Genomic DNA, 16,866 nt, shown 5'->3' with positions numbered 1-16,866 from the left:
GCTGTGCCACTGAGCTAAATCCCCAGCCCACACAATATATTTTTGTATAAAGTATAGACACACCTGGCTTTTGGAGAACTTGTGCAGAGAATGTGAAGGCTAAAGAGTAAAATGTAAAAATTAATTTGTCCTGAAATTTGGGATTGTAGGAAATGTGCTATGTATGTTTGCAACGAGCACAACGAAATTTCCCATCGTACTACAGTGAGGAGAGGAGGAAGAGAGAGATAGAACATGAACAACACCTGCATCAGTATCAAATGATGAAAGATCAGGAGGCTTTTGTCAAGCACCAGGTAGTCCAAATCCTCGCTTAAAGAGTGTTTAGTATGGGGAAGAGGAACATGAGTATCAAAATCTACTTTAAAGTGTTCCAGCATGCTGGGTGTGGTGGCACTCAGGAGACTGAGGCAGGATAGCTGTGAGTTTCAGGCCAGCCTGGGCCACATAGTGAGACCCTGTCTCAAAAACTAACAAACAAACAAACAACAAAACCCAAAACAAGGTATTCCATCATATGCCTATATTATCTAATCATTTATATCCTTGGCTGAAACTTAGGTTGTGCCCAGTTTCACTAATAATAACCCACTTTGGAATAAATATTCATGTGGATCCATGTGTGCAGAGATCACTGATTTTTTTCTCCCACAAGGACTGAATTTTAAAGGTGGAATTTCTGGATTTGTACTGATTAATTTTTTATTTCTAATAAAATAATAATCCTGTCAAAACTTTTCCCTTTCAAATTCATGGCCTATCTCAAGCAAGCAAAGACATAACAGCATCTTTATGTTTGCTCTGGCCGGATTTATGTGGTCTCCAGTAACTGACTCTACCGCTCTTTTCTGAATTGTAATGGAATCTTCCATTCCTCTTTAAGATTGTTGCCTAACATCCAAGAATAGGAAATAAAAACCTCCCCTAACCCACTTAAATCTATGAAGGTGTCGGAAGTAGCATCGCCTTCCAATAGGTTTCTTAGTTGGGCTATGTTAATGTTATAAAATTAAAAAGTTTAAGGACTGTACTTCAATTGTGATTAAAATTTTAAAAATTGTTTTGTAACAGATGAAAACTTTGGCAACTAGAGAACAGAATCAGAAAAATGCTGCCTATAATCTTGGAGTTGCTGAAGCTATAAGAAATCACAAGCACGAAAAACCGGAATTTTATGTAAGAGTCCCTCTGAAACTTCTGTTGCTAACAGTTGCTGTCTTTGGAGCCACCTTGTTTGTGTTATTTTAAAGGTTTAAAGGTTGTGTGAGATTTTAAATGGCAGAGTTGAAAAGTGGGTTTTGCAAAGGGGAAGCTTTCTTTTAGGGCAGCTGCTGTCCAGCACCGCAGCAGTTACAGACAACTCCTATCAGTCACTGCAGCTCCTGTTATAGTCATTCTCAGCTAAGACCTGGGCATATGGTGGAGGGCAGAGTACTGAAGTTCAGCCTTCGGAGATAAAGAAAGAGCAGCATTGCTGCCACCTGTGAGCACGCTAGGACTTCAGACTCTAGGGCCCTTCCCAAACTTTCAAAAAGGTGAATCATGCTGAAGTAAGAAGTTGAAGCACGAACCCCGAGTGACTTAAATGGGCATTAAGTTTTGAGAAGCTCAGCTTCAGATGGAGCCACCTGCTTCACTGATTAAATACTTTCAACCACGTGCCTAATTTTACTTCTTTCTGAGTTCTCTTCATATACCACTATCGAGGTAGTGTGACATTCTACACATAAATCAGTACAATATGTTTTCTACATCGTCAAACATTTATTAAACTCCTCTGGACCAGCCCCTGTGCTGGCAGCTAGGAATACAAATTGCCTCTTCTAAAGAGATCTCAGTGTAGCTGGGGAGAGAAGCCCGAAAGAGACAAGAGTATGAGATGCTAACAGCTATGATACATCTTTGAAGAGCACAGTGTCTGAGCACAGAGGAGAGTCACTTAATGCAGACAAGAAATTTGGGAAGGCTTCTTAGCGTACAAGAGTTAGGTGAATCCAGGTATGGTGGCATGCATCTGTAATCACAGCATTTTGGGAAGCTGAGGTAAAAGGATGGCAAGTTTGAGATCAGCCTGGGCAATTTAGTAATTCAGTGGGAGCCAATCTCAAAATTAAAAAAAATTTTTTTAAAAAGGGCTGGAGGTGTAACTCAGTAAAAGGTCCTGGTTTCAATCTCTAGTACCACACATAGACACAACATTAAGAAGTGAGAGGAGGGGAAAAAGAGCATTCCAGGGAGGAAGGGGGAGAGCCCTGGGCTTTCTGCAGTTAGCTTACACATAAGCTTATACATAAGACCCAGATTACATTATTACTATCCATTTTGCAGGTCTTCTTTGGTATATCCTATATAAATTTTTTTTGAGTCTGCTTTGTAGTTCAGACTGGCTTGAACTCACTGTATAGCCCAGGCTGGTCTCAAACTTGTGGTGATCCTCCTACCTCAGCCTCCTGAGTGCTGGGATTACAAGGCATGCACCACCATGCCCGGACCTAGACATTTTAAATTTAAAAAGACCAAAGCAGAGCTTCTGATTCCCTCCTCATCCCGCTCTTCCCTGTCTTCCTGTGTAAATGGCAGCACCCTCCAGTCAGTGGCACAGAACTCCCATCTCGGTGTGACCTCAAGTTCCTCTTTCTCTGTCCTCACATGCAACCATCTCCAAGTTCCTGCCCCTCTCAACCCACTTTCTGTTCAGATCTCTTCCTCTTCAGTGTTACCACCCTAGACCAAGGCATGACGTTCAACTTTTGCAATACCTCCCCGGTTACTTATTGCTTACACTCTGATGCTTTTGCAATCTTTATGGCAAAGTGAGCTTGAAATATTCTTACCTCAAACCTGCCCCCCCCTTTGTTTAATTCCTCTAAAAGCATCCCACTGCATTTCACTGAAACCCAAACTTTTGGCTCTGCCCTAAATGACCCTACCTGATTGCCCCTGCCTTTCTCTTCAGCTCATCAGCTTCTCCTTGCTCGCTGTGCGTCAACCCTGCAGCCTCCTTTATGCTCCCTCAATATGTCTCTCTTGTTTCCGTGTAGCATCTTTGCACTTGCTGCTCCTTTATGGGACTTGGGGCTCCCTGGTTTGTGATTTAGTCCTCTACATGGAAAGCCTTCCCTCAATCAGCCAATGTAGTCCTTTTTCTACCCAGTCTCTTTGCTGTGATAAGGGCTTCAGAGCATTTTTCACTACCTTAAGTGATTCTGTATACTGTATACTTGTCTCCTGCTCCAGAATGCAAGTTAGATGAGAACAAGGTCTCTAATCTTGGTCCTTCTTGGATTATTGGTGTCTAGAATAATCAGGCCCATGCACATATTCAGTTCTTTCTCTTTCTACCTCCTTTGTGTTCTTGTTCATGCTTCTGCATGCTCTCAGAACTTCTTTTGTCCATCTGAGGGTTGTAAGTGCTACTCAGAACTTAGTCCATTAAATCCTTTTTCATGGAATTTCTGTCTCAGAAATGGGGCTCTGAGCCTAGCTCAGCTTCATCTTTGAACATGCCCATATCATTCTTTGGGTTAGCTCAATCCTAGCTCTTTAGTGTATTGAGGGCTAGGCAAATACTAGAAATTAAGAAATACTTCCTGACTGATTTTAGTCTTCTGAATTATTAATCCTTAATTATTAATTAATTATTAGTCCATTTTTTGAATGTCCATAACAATGAAACATAATAAAAATTTTCTTTAAGTTCTTGTTCCTTAAACGTTTCTAGGTAACATAAATAAATTTCATGCAAATATTCAGAAAATTTCACTTTTTGGCATAAATGGGTTAACTTTAATCTTTGAGATTTTACAACAAATGAATTGTTTCTCTTTTATTCTAGAAATCTTTTCTATTCTATAAACGGCCACTTAGTCCTGAGATTAATGCTCTTAGGCAAGAAGAATATTCCCAAAGTCTCCTGAAACAAATGGATAACAGACGGGAAAAGGAAATAACGCAAAGACAAAACAGAGAGTTGATGGACCGCCTAGAACAAGTGCAACTCACAGAGGAGTGAGTCTAGCCACACATGCTCTGAAAAATGGTTTCAGAATTTTTGTGTGAAGTTAATTTCTATGTAGGATTGAATCAGTACTGATAGTTTCATTAATATCTCTGTAACCAATTGAACAAACTAACCCAGTTAGTAGCCAGTACCATAGCATAACTTTTCATTAGAAAAATTAAAAAGCCATCATTATTATAATTAGAGTAATGATTGCCAAGCTATAATTATTGCAATTACAGAGTGTCATTTTGCATTGTTTTGCACTCTCCAATACTGGTAAATGGAAGAGGAACTTGTCTTGAGAAGGCATCATTCCCTGCTATTAGATGTAAGGCAACCTCATGGCAAAGCTGAGGTTTAATTATAAGTAGATGAATGGAATCTGACAGCAGAAATGTAAAGGGAACTCAGGAAGGACTGGAACCAGGGACTAGAAAGGCCAGGTAGAGTGGCATTTCCTCCTTCAGATCCACAGATTCTCAGCTGACATTGTCTCAGATTTGGAGAATGTTAGCCTCAATTCTAAATTTTCAAGAGAACATCTAATTGGTCTTACTTGGGTTTTCTGAGACCTTGGGTAGCGTCAGGGCCATGGAGTTCATGTATACTTACAAGGGGACCATATTTCTACTACTGAAGTCAAGAGAGCAGTTGTGGAGGCTACCAGGGTGTGAGAAGAGACTTCTAAGACAGATAATAAGCTGGTTTTTGTGACCATAAAAGTATATGTCTATTACGTACACATTCCATTAGTCTTACTTACTAGGTCATACAGTTTTCCTAGAAGTTGTACACAATAAATCATCATTTATAGCAGGATAGATTACTTCTCTTAAAAAGGACTGTCCTATATTTATAAGATGAAATCATGTCTTGCTTTCTTACCTATATTTGTTGAAGAAATGGCAGGGATGGGCTGGGGGGGCTATTATTTTAGCAGTACTTGCATCTTATGGGCAGTCACCTGCTTATACCTATCCTATCTGTCCTGTGTTCAACATTGTCCACGGGCCTGTGGAACTGAATTACTTTTTCTTTCTTAAGATTAAAGCTCCTAGAATGAAAGAGAAATTTAATTTATCATGCTCTCATTCATGTTAATATGAGCACTTGCTGAATATGACATTATTTGATGACATTAATCTATATTACTAAAAATTTTGTAAAATTGTTTCCACCTTATCCTGTTTTTAAATGCCAGACTTGCTGCACAGAGAGCCAAATATTTAAAAGATAAGATGGAAGAAACACAGTGCTATAAGAAAGCTTTGGATGCACAGGTAAGGGGACAATTATTGTTTCAAGTGATGGTGCTTCAGTGGCATTCTATAAGCACATTACACATTGTAATGTTATTAATACTCTTACTGTTGCTTATTGGGTGGAGTTTGGCCCCCTTTACTTCCTGTAAGTTATTGGCATTTTATTATATTACAGAGTTCTGTGCAAAATTTATTCCCTGGTAGAATTATAATCTGCACCATGTATGTCCCTCTTTCAGATAAAGAATAAAGCCTTCCAGTTGCCCGTATTTGAACCAGACTCTTATGAACCCATCTTCATTAATAATGAGGATGAGCTGAAGGTGGAAAGGCGAAAGCGAGAACAGAATTACATGAAGCACCAGATGGAGACAGCTGCTAGTCGCAAGAGGAAAGCCATCCTGCAGCAGCTGATGGATCAGAAGCGGGATCTGCAGATGCTTCATAGGACAAGGACAGAGTAAGGATCCCCTGATTTTCCTGCTCTACCTTTGTTTCCTCCTCCTCTCTCTCCTCCTCCTCCTCTTCTCCTGCTCCTCTTCCTTTCTTCCTTTTCTCTCTCATCATTGCCGTCTTTGTCATCTTCTTCTTCCTCCTTTCTTCTTACTCTTCTTCCCTCCCCATCCTCCTTTCTCCTTCTCTTCTGTCTTCCTCTCCTTCCTTCTTCTTCCCTCCCTCCCTTTCTCCTCTTCCCTCCCTCCTTCCCTAGCAGAGAAGTAAGAATAATACCTAATACATTGAGGGTTTAGTTGTGAAAGACATTGCTCTGAATTCATTACATGCTTCATCTTCTTTTATCCTTAACAAATCATACTACGAAGAAAAAATTACTAAATAATAAATCCCTCTTGATTTCACTTTCTCCTCCAATTCCTTCCCCATATGTTTCTTTTCCTTTATAGTACTGCCTCTTAAAAGAATTGTACATATCAGCCTTATCCATTCAAAGTACAGTGTGAACCAGAAATGTAGGGTCATAATCAGGCAAACTTAGACCTGAGGTGCAGGCCCTTTCTGTTCTTCCACTGACCTCTGCCCCTAGGGTGAGGGTGCTGGTGAAAGTGGTGGAACAGGAACAGGAAGACTATGCCGTACCAGTGCACATATGTTTAAATTCAAACATCACACATCCAGTTTCTTAAAATGCCAACTTGTCACTTCACCACTGGGACGCGGTGGAAGCTTTCTTTTTGGAAAAAAAAAAAAAAGCTTTTTTGGAAGCTTCCAGTGGGCTCTCAGTTTTGCAGCAGCTCCACGTTCCTTTCCAGCCTTTTCATTGTCCATGTATCCTGCTTCCTACCTCCACCCCAGGTTGCCACAGCAGACTCCAGTTTCTTCTTTGTGGATGTTCAGTAATTCTCAGATCCTTGATTAGCCAAAGATATCAGTGTATCAGGGGTTCCAAAAAGGCTTCTGTCCAAAGGACCTTCTGTTTAGGAGGTAGTTATATTTATAAAAAGAAAAAAGGTTATTTGCTAAGTTTTTATAAACCTGCTAAGTGGTTAGTGGGCTAGAGCTTAGAGCTGGTATATTCTATGCCAAATGGACACAGACATAAAAATATGAGTAGAAGGTAAGTTAAAGATGAGGGATCTGGTGATAGGTGTGGGGTTTAATAGTTGGTAGAGAGGGTTGGGTGGTGAAGCACATGACTTCTGGAGTCAAGTCTGAGGTAGGAGAGTCTTGCATGTTCCCAGGGCAGTGTGTATTTATATGTCTATATATTTGCTAAAATATTGAAAGGTTTCCCTGCTTATTGGTAAGTAACTGTTGTCTCAGACCCCAAGTGCAGCACTGCTGCCCAGACAGCTTCAGCCCCTTCCCTGGTGCCACCACTCTGATCTTTCATCTAAAGGATAAAAACCCAAAGCCTCCAGACCAGTCCCAATGTCCATTCTGATTGGCTGGTATGGTTCTTCCATTTTACTAGTTGGGTGATGCCGGGCATGTTACATACCTCTGAGAGCTCTGGTTTTCTTCTCAATTAGGGATAATACAAGTAACTGTCTTTGGGATGATGATGGTTACATTAAATATGGTGACTCTGTAAACAGCTCAGCATAGTTACTGGCTCAGAGTAAGTTCTCAGTCAAGGGTAGCTATTGCTGTTATGGGAGAAGGAAAATGAAGAAGAGGCTGTTTTTTTCCAGATCACAAATTGGCATAATTATTCTGTTAGATCAATTTAAATAGGTAGGAGTGTTCTTATTTAGGGTCCTCCCAAGATCTGACTGCCCACAGATAATTATTTACTCATTCTACTGATCTCAGGACATAACTCTTAGTAATTCTGAGCATTTTACCTACAGCAGAGGGAGCCAAAAGCTTTTTGAAGAGGAGAAAAAAGTGCTTGCAGAAAATAAAATGTGGTAGTCTGTTGTCTGTGTAGGAGGGTGGTGGTGTGAGAAGCTTTTGAGAGGGAGGCAGAGCTGTGGGGTGAAGAGCCGGTGATTCCATATTACACTGACAACTGCAAATGCTTGTGGTGCAAGATAATGCCCATGCCTTTTACTATTCCTGCGCCACAGTTCTGAGTGTCTACAGAAATTGACTGTAGTGTTTTTCCCTGAGCGTACGATTTTATTTTTTAATGTTCCACGGTTTTTAAACCACAAGAATACTGCTGGCAGATTAAAAGATTATAATAAAAGGCTGTGTGGGCATTTTGATGGTGAGGAGGAGAGACGGCTGCAGTATAAAAAGATCTGTGAAAGCATAAATATGCCTAAGGGGAGGCAGACCTTTCTTACTGATTCTTACTCTGTTTGTCAAAACACAACTTTATTGAGATATAATTGACACACCTTGAACTGCATGTAGTTAAAATGTACGAGTTCCTAAGTTTTGCTGCATGTGGACACCCAATCATGAAAGGTTACCACAATGAAGGTAACGGACATATCTACCCATCCCCTCCAGAAAGTTTCCTTGTGCCTCTTTGTAATTTCTCCCTTTGCCCTTCTCCAACACCATCTTCAAGAAACCACTGATCTGCTTGTACATTACAAATTTGTTTGCATTTCCTAAGGTTTTATATAAATATAATCCCAACCAACAGTGTACAACAGTTTCAGTTCCCCCTTATCTTTGTGAGCACTGTACATAATGTCTTTTAAAAAATTTAGCTGTTCTAAGAGGTGTCTGGTGATAAACCCATGCTTTAATTTATATTTCCCTAGTGACATATGATGTTGAACATCATTTCATGTGCCTGTGTGCCATCTGTGTATCTTCTTAGGTTCAATGTTTGAAACATCTGTTTAAATCTTTTCCTGATTTTTTCATTGAGCTGTTTTTTTTGTGGTTTTGAAAATTCTTTACATATTCTGTGTACAGATCTTCTATCAGATATATTTGTAAAAGCCTAATCATGCCTGAGCAGAAGATGACTTTTTCATTGATTTTTTAAAAATTGCATTCCTTAGGAAAGGATTCCACTCCTTTTTAGCTTCTGTTGTAAGTAGTCTGTCAGCCATGGTGGTGGTTCCACGGTGGTTCTGTGAATTCTCCCGTAGCCCAACTTGTAATACTTTGCAGTACTGCTGAGATCATTGTGGCTTCCTCCTCTGCTTTTAGATGGTAGCTTCTCCAGTTTTATCTCCTAAACTTGGAGTGAGGTCACTTCCAAGTTGTATGTCCTGGGCAATATCATATATAGGATCTCAGAGTCATCTTTTCATTGTATGAAAATAAAGGATAATCACACTTGCCTTACCCATCCTTGCTGTAAGAATGCTATGAAATTATGTATATGAGAGCATATATAGTTTATAATGCTTTAACTAAATGAAGGCAATGGCCTTGGTTATCTCTTTTGCTGGAACTCTTGTTGTAGGACCTTCTTTTCAGTCTGGGACCGATCCTTGTTCTTCATTTTATATCCTTTATGGATTATAGATGATTTTATAATCTACATTAGATTCTCTTACCTCATGATTTTCAACTCCTCATTCCTTTTCTGGTTCATCTGAAGATGTGATTTTAGGTGTTCCTATATCAAATACAAAGTTATTATCTTCCAGAGGGATTTAGTTAGTTTGTTCCAAACAGCCCTATGAAGATATTTACACTTATTTTACCTTTTTTTTCTTTAAACATTTTTGCACTTTTTTGTTTTTTTTTTTCTGATGGTACTGGGGATTGAGTCAAGGGCCTTATGCTGAGCTACACCCCCAGGGCCAACATTTCCCTTTGATTCGGTTTTCTGTTTTGTTTTGTCTTTTTGAGACAGGGTCTCGCTATGCAGTTCAGGCTGGCCCTGGGCTCACTTTGTAGCCCAGGCTTGTCTTGAACTCACAATGATTCTCCTGCCTCAGCCTCCTGAGTGCTGGGATTACAGGCGTGCACTGCCACACCTGGCTGAGCTTCTTAAAAAAGTAATTTCTTCCCATTGAAATAAGTCAGTTGATGAAGACATTAATAAAAGGTTAATAATCTCCACCACGTTTTCCCCCCTTTCTTTAAAGATATATTCAAATAATATGCACACATACATTTTCCTTCCATTTCTGTAAATGAAAATGAAGTCTGTGAGGTCTTCTGCATTACCCTGCAACCTAACTTTTAACTTAGTGTATCATTAATTTGTATCCAACTCAGTACATATGTATATGCTAAATTTATTCTTCTTTAATAGCAATATAATATCTATAATATGGATGTATTACAACTTTTGCACTATTGTTAAACATTCACTTTGTTTCCAGATATTTTGCTACTATAATAATTCTGTATTAGACATTCTTTAAAATTTGTTTTTATTGACGATATTTGTACATATTTATGGATACAGTATGATTGTTCAGTACATGTATACCATGTATAATGGTCAAATCAGAGTATTTAGCATTTTCATTTCTTTAAACATTTATCCTTTGTATGTGTTGGAAAACTTCCAACTCTTCAAGTTATTTTGAAATAATGTCATAAAATGTTTTAGACTATAGTTACACTTACTAGGATAAAAACCACCAGAACTAATTCTTCCTGTTTGTATTTTGGTACATGTCACTGCCTTCCTCTCTATCCTTTTCCAGTCTCTAGTAAACTATTACAGTTTCTTCTATGAGATCAACTGTTCAGCTTCCACAAGTGAGTGAGGACATTTAGTATTTGTCTTTCTGCTCATGACTTATTTCACTTGACACAATGTCCACCAGTTCCATCTCTGATGCCATAAATGACAAAATGTCATTCCTTTGTATCACTGGAAAATATTCATTATATGTTTATAGCACATTTTATGAATCTGTAGATAGATAATTTGGGTTGCTTCTGCATCTTGGCTATTGTGACTAGGGCTGCTGTGAACATGGGTATCAAATATTTAAGATTTTGCTTTTGATCCTTTCTCCAGAAGGAGAAAATTCTGACTCTTGCTACAGCATGAATGCACTTTGAGAACAGTATGTTAAGTAAATAAGCTATTCACAAAAGACAAATATCGTGTGAGTCTACTTAATGTAAGTTACCTAGAAACACCAAATTCATAGAAACAGGAGAATGGTGGTTCTCAGGGGACTGAAGAGGAGAAAGGAGTTGTTCAGTGGGTACAGAGTTTTAGTTTTGCATGTCGAAAAGAGTTCTGAAAATTAGCTGCCCAACATGAATATACTTAATACTAAATAAGTACATTTAGGATTAGTGGTAATTGTTTTAAAGCCACAATTAAAACTGAAAAAACTATATGAAAAAAGTCATCTTTCGTCAGTGAGCTCCCATGATATGATGGGCATTGGGATTTTTTCCATATGTTATCATTTAATCTTTATATTAACCACAAAATAACTGATGAATCAGTGCTTGTCAGATGAAAAGGCAGCTATGCTGTTTTAATAGGAAATTAAATTATCCAGGAGGGGATAGTACTGATTTTTATCAAGGATTCCGAGACCTAGTGGCTGTTGCTAGTTCAACCCAAAGCCCTTCAGTGTAAGCTAAATCAACAGTCACATTTAGTGAAGTTCTGGGTTCTTTAATAAGAACTGTTGATAAAAGCTCTACATTGATAAGAAATAGGCTTATGGTGATTCACAACAGTAGTGATTGTGTGTTTAGATCCAAGTGATGGAAACAAAACATTAAGTATAGTGAGAGATTACACTCAGGGAGATTATACTGCAGTCCCTGCTTTGCTGACATGTACTTCACCACTCAGTTTTTCCCTTAACCTCTTTACAATATTTTCCCTGTTTCCTTTTGTTTAGTCACGTCTACTCCTTTTCCCCTTTCTAAACTTTGATCTGTATGCATATCTATTTTGTCTTGTAAAGTGCCTGCAGGCTGATTACTGACAGCTGAGAAGCTGAAATCAAAGGAAAGATACAGTATAGGACATCTGTGGGATGATTCTTCACATGAATTAAGTTAGCTTCAAAGGAAATTAACATCTTTAAAGTTGATGATGTTACTTGAAAGAGGATGCTATCTTGCTGATTTAAATCACAATTGAAGATGAAAGGGCCTAGACCTGAAAATTATTTGACTGGGAATTATACCATGTTTTCACAGTGTCCATGCTTTTTAGTATATTTCAAAATTGGTTAGCAAAACCTGGAGATTTTTCCATTTAACATAAAAGGCATGGGGCTCTCACCATTGGTGGAATTATGAACAGAGGCAGACTGTTCTTTTCTCCCCAGGCACTTAGCAGACAGAACTGCTGAGGTGGAGCGAGTGAAAAGGATCAACCAAAGCTTGCAGGAGGACTGGGAAAGGAGTGCTACTATGAAGAAGCAGCGGGACCTGGAGGAAAAAGCTTTTGAGCGGTAAGAAATTATTTGAACCAGAAGCTCTTTGTTTGCAAAGACACCCCCACTCCCACCACCTTGTTCAGTTTCCTCTAATGCTGGGATGACGGACAGGTTTCAAGTGTCAAATTCCAATTGATTAGCAATGGCTGCCTAGAAAATATTATGGAAAAAATAAGTCTGGGTTCAGTAAGAAATATTGCAGTAATTGGATGCCACGGGGTTACCAGCGCTGCCCTAAACTCTGCCTTTTCTCAGGGTGGCTTTATTTTCTATTTGTAGAGGGTGGGGATTGTCTTTGAAAAATAACTGTTTGGAAGCAGGGAGATTGAGTTTCTGATCTGAACACTTCTAAGGCTTATTTATGTATGGAATGGTCATTGAAGAGCAAAGCCACCGGGTTGTGAGATTGACAACTGGAAAATGAGATGCCCATTCTTTTAGTCACTCTCACCACTGGGATGCAGCATCTTTCTAATAACCACACAGTAGCTGGAGAATCAATGTTTGTCAGATGAAAAGGAGGCTATGCTCTATTTTTATTGGATGATTCTGACACCTAGTGGCTGTTGTCATAACTTAAAGGAGGAGAGGTTTATTTTGGCTGGAGTTTCAGGAGTTTCAGTCCATGTTTCGCAGATTTAAACATAGAAACACTGTGGTGGGAGTCTCTGGGTGAGGAAAGCTGTCACATCATGGCAGGTAGGAAGCAGAGAGACTGAAAGCAGAAGCCAGGGAGGGAGACTAACTCTTGCCCAGTGACCTGCCACTTCCTTGAGCAGGCCCTACCTTCCAGCAGCACACTCAGCGGCTGAACTCACCAGTAGCTAATGAGAACTCACACTGATGACTGCATTGCCTCTGTGATCTAATTACCTTCTACAAGCCCCACTTGCGATATACAAGTGGGGTCATGGCCTCCGGTGTGCTTAGACACCCCTGAGCTTTAAAGCAGTCTGAGTGGTTCCCTACATGGATCTTGATCTCTTTCTTTTATTTTATTTGGTCTTTTTGGGACAGGGTCTCACTATGAAGTTCAGGCTGGCTTCAAGCTCACTTTGTAGCCCAGGATGGCCTCCAACTTGCAGGGATCCTCCTGCTTCAGCCTCCTGAGTGCTGGGTTTACAGGCGTGCACTACCATGCCTGGCTTGATCTCTTTTTAAAAAAATATTTTTTGTAAGGTATTTCTCACCTGTCTTTCTATTTTATGGCTATGAAAGTATAAGGGATGATATAGAAAATAGGTTTCAAAGGAGAAGTGGGATTGTTTGGCCTAGACAAAAGAGAAAAGGAAATTGGAGAGTTCAAGCCACATTAGCAGTGTTTGGGAAAATAGGTAAATAGCATTGAGATTAATGCCAGGGAGACTTTGATTTAGTAAGATTGTTTGGCCAACACTGTGATAAAGGATGGATAGAAACAATCTCCAGTAATAGCTTAACAAATCTGTGCAAAGGACATGGCAGAGCAGATGTGTTACAGGGGGACCAAGACCAACTTGTGGGCAGGGACTCAAGCCAGCAACAGGTAGTAAGAAGAAAGTGGTTGAAGTAAAAAAGCCAAAGCAAGGTTCACATGTATGTGATGAGCAGACGCTATTTGTCCCATTACAAATGCAAATCAGGTAGTTCTTTACCCACTTGCAAGGCTGTTTTTAATTCACTTTATAGCCCAGGATGGCCTTGACCTCACAGCAATCCTGCCTCAGCCTCTTGGGATTATAGGCGTGTGCCGCCACACCCAGCAAGGCTACTCTTGATGCTATTTAAAAAAACAACAAAAAACCAGAATTCTACCCTTGAAGAAATTGTTAAGGGCACAGGGGAGCATGCCAGGGATGGCTTGCATAACTAATTGTCAAAGTGGAGAATCATTCACTGCTGTCTCTTTTTATCTCTGCTTTCAGGCACTTTTGTCCACCTCTTTGTGGACTTTCTCCCCTGCTTTAGATTCTCCAGAGGCTCTGTTTTCCTGGGCCTTTTTGTTACAGGTCTACTCTTACTGCTCTGCATTCTGTTATCTATTCACTTGAAGCTTAATGGCCTGATCATTCTCTGTAGCTCATCTTCGGGAGCCTAAGAAGTGGAGGTGCACTTAAATGGCAAAACAACAAATGCAGAAGCTTTGCTGGCTGTATGGCCTGAGGCATCTGTGTTCTCAGTGTAGAGCTGGACAGAAGGGTAGAGTCAGAATGATGTGAAGGCGCAAAGTCAGGGTTTTTGATTTAGTGGATGGGAGACAGTGGAGGTTTTGAAGCAAGGGATGCGAGGATCTGGAGCAAGCTGCAGGTAGTAGAGCGGCAGGGAGGGACAGAGAGATGCAGGTGGGTTACAAGCTTCTTCAAAGAGGATCCTGGTGTTGCTTTCTTTTTATACCCCTCCACCTTGAAGGCCTTGGGAAGCACCAGATGACTGCTGCTTTTGCTCTCCTCCTGTCAGGGCTTCCGACAAGCTGTTCCTCTTGGACCAGTGTGAGAAGTACCCACGCTGCAAGCAGTGCCAGAAGCGCATCTCCAACATGGGTGACAGCAACCTGTGGCCCACGAACAAGTTCTTGCACGGCTCCCGGTTGCTTGTGTAAAACCTGAAATTTGGTCCTACAATTCATGGGGAACTTTAAAAAAATCTTTTACATATTTGGAGTGATTATGAAACTGCATATTCATACCTCAGAGGAAGAAACATTACTCAGGTTTGGTGCTCTCAGTGCGTTGCTTTAGCAATCTGTTGCTGGATTAGTTTCTGTAGATTTCTGTTCTTGTCTTCCCCTCACCCTTACTTATTCCTGTTACTGGCCTTTGAGGACAGTGAAGGTATCTGACTAGTTCTGAGGGCTAGAACCTATTGCCACAGGGGCCAAGAACGGAATCCAGCTTCGTGCTGACTGCTGCTGACCCAGCCCTGACACCCCCTCTGGGACTACATCCTTTTTCATCTATAATGGGTAATACCTTAATAAATATTTTCTAAGTATCTGACTGTGCATGATAATTTAAAATGGTCAACTTACCCCTTGGCTGTCTTGCTCAGCAATCTGTGTGTATGTGTGTGTGTGTGTGTGTGTGTGTGTGTGTGTATACACACGTGCACATCATAGAAATAGGTCAGGCTATTTATCTCAGGGGCTCAAAGCAACACTGCTGGGGTTTTCTGATTGATGACACCACTGGGACCTGGTCACTGCCTGAAGGATATCATTGCTCAGTGGCCTCCTGGGTAACATTCTGTTGTCCATTTCTACCTCCTGATCACACACTGATTGTGGGAATAAGTATGTACTGTGAAGGGGGTCTGGGTGACTCAACAGCTAAACCTCCCATCCATTCAAATTTAGCCCATTACCATTTGCTCCAAAACATTCACCAGGGGTGCTTACAGCTGTAGCTTTTGCCCTGGGGTGGATAACTCACGGATTACATTCTAATCTTACCCTCAAAATTTGCCACAAAATGTTTATTACTATTTTCACACTGCTCTAGTATATTGGTAGTCTATGGAAATAACATACATCATTCTATTGATGGCATTGTTTTTAATAGTGGTATTTCCATTTATAAAATATAGTATTTAAATGACTGCTGGCAGCGAGCTGCACTTTTTGTCTTCTAAATAGGAAATGTGAAGTTATTTGTACCACTGAAGAGGATTTCCCATCCTGTCAGAGGACTGGGTTAAGGTATGCTCAACCAAAGACCACCTCCTGCATCCCCGGAGCATTTCTCAGGCTCTAGTATATAATAAATTACTATCATAATATTGTCTTAATATTAGTTAAAATGTAGACTGCTTTGTTAAAGAAAAAGACTTTAGGCAATTTTGGTATTTTCAAGTCAACAGATTTAATGTCATACACATTTTTTTTTACCAAAGCAACTAAATTTTTGATTTATTACCATTGGTAGTAGTACTGCACTATGTGCAGGGCATTAAGCTAATTTTTTGATGACTTGGAGATTAAGATCTCACCCATCTCTACCTGCCTTTAAAGCATCATGTAGTGTAGAGGTGAAATGTGACTAGCAGTTCTTTAATAGTGTAGTGGCACTGTGCATTTTTTGTTATAGATGAACATGGTGGACCTCTTGCTGTTCCTTAAAAAAAGATAATTTTATTGGTCTGGTTAAAGAACCAGCTTTTGCTTCACTATTCTCTATACCTATACAAATATGTCTGCTCAATATCACTGGTTTCTGCTCTTTATTATTTCCTTCTGCTTGCTTTGGCTTTAATATGACCTTTTTCTAGTTTAAGGAGGAAACTCAGGTCATTGATTTGAAACTATTTTTCTAATATAAGCATTTTTTTTGTTTGTTTGTTTTTCTCCGGTACCGGGAACCGAACTCACAACCTTGTGCTTGCCAGGCAGGTGCTTTGCTGCTGAGCTAAATCCCCAGCCCCTCTAATATAACCATTTAATGCTACAAATTTGTTTCCCTCTATGCACTGTTTTATTTGTATCTTATAGATTTCAATATGCTGTATTTTAACTTTCTCTTAGTTTCAAATATTTTCTAATTTTTGGACTTTTGATTTCCTCTGCTACAGTTTATTTAGAAGAACATTGTTAATTTTCAAGTTTTTGGAGATTTTGCAGATATTATTCAAATTTTTGGAGATTTTATAGATATTCAAATTTTAGAGATTTTATATATTTTATTGTTATTTATTTCTAGCCTAATTATATTATCTGACAATGTACTCTGTATGATTTTATTTAAATTTAAATGCACAGAATACCTTGCTGAAGATTCTGTGTGTATTTGAGAATATATATTCTATTGAATGATGTACTATTAGTTAATTAAATTAAGTTGGTTGCTTAGGTCTTCCATATTTATGCTAAGTTTAATAT

The 16,866-nt window shown here is 39.5% G+C and overlaps 1 protein-coding gene across 1 annotated transcript in view; it reads left to right on the top strand.

The window, feature by feature from the left end:
- Ccdc81 (coiled-coil domain containing 81) overlaps positions 1–14,987 on the top strand; it is a gene marked incomplete in the record, with an annotated part of 55,322 nt that extends 40,335 nt beyond the window's left edge. The window contains 7 exon segments of the mRNA XM_013511796.1: positions 150–296; positions 1,072–1,176; positions 3,836–4,008; positions 5,205–5,283; positions 5,505–5,725; positions 11,907–12,032; positions 14,454–14,987. Of these exon segments, the coding sequence (XP_013367250.1) occupies positions 150–296; positions 1,072–1,176; positions 3,836–4,008; positions 5,205–5,283; positions 5,505–5,725; positions 11,907–12,032; positions 14,454–14,595 (993 nt within the window).
- Between the last annotated feature and the right edge of the window lie 1,879 nt (positions 14,988–16,866).

This window comes from Chinchilla lanigera, unplaced genomic scaffold (assembly GCF_000276665.1).
Source record: "Chinchilla lanigera isolate Chin_1 unplaced genomic scaffold, ChiLan1.0 scaffold00013, whole genome shotgun sequence".
NCBI lineage: Eukaryota > Metazoa > Chordata > Mammalia > Rodentia > Chinchillidae > Chinchilla > Chinchilla lanigera.
Note: the sequence above shows the minus strand (reverse complement) of the source record. Positions and strands in the feature narration are given on the sequence as shown.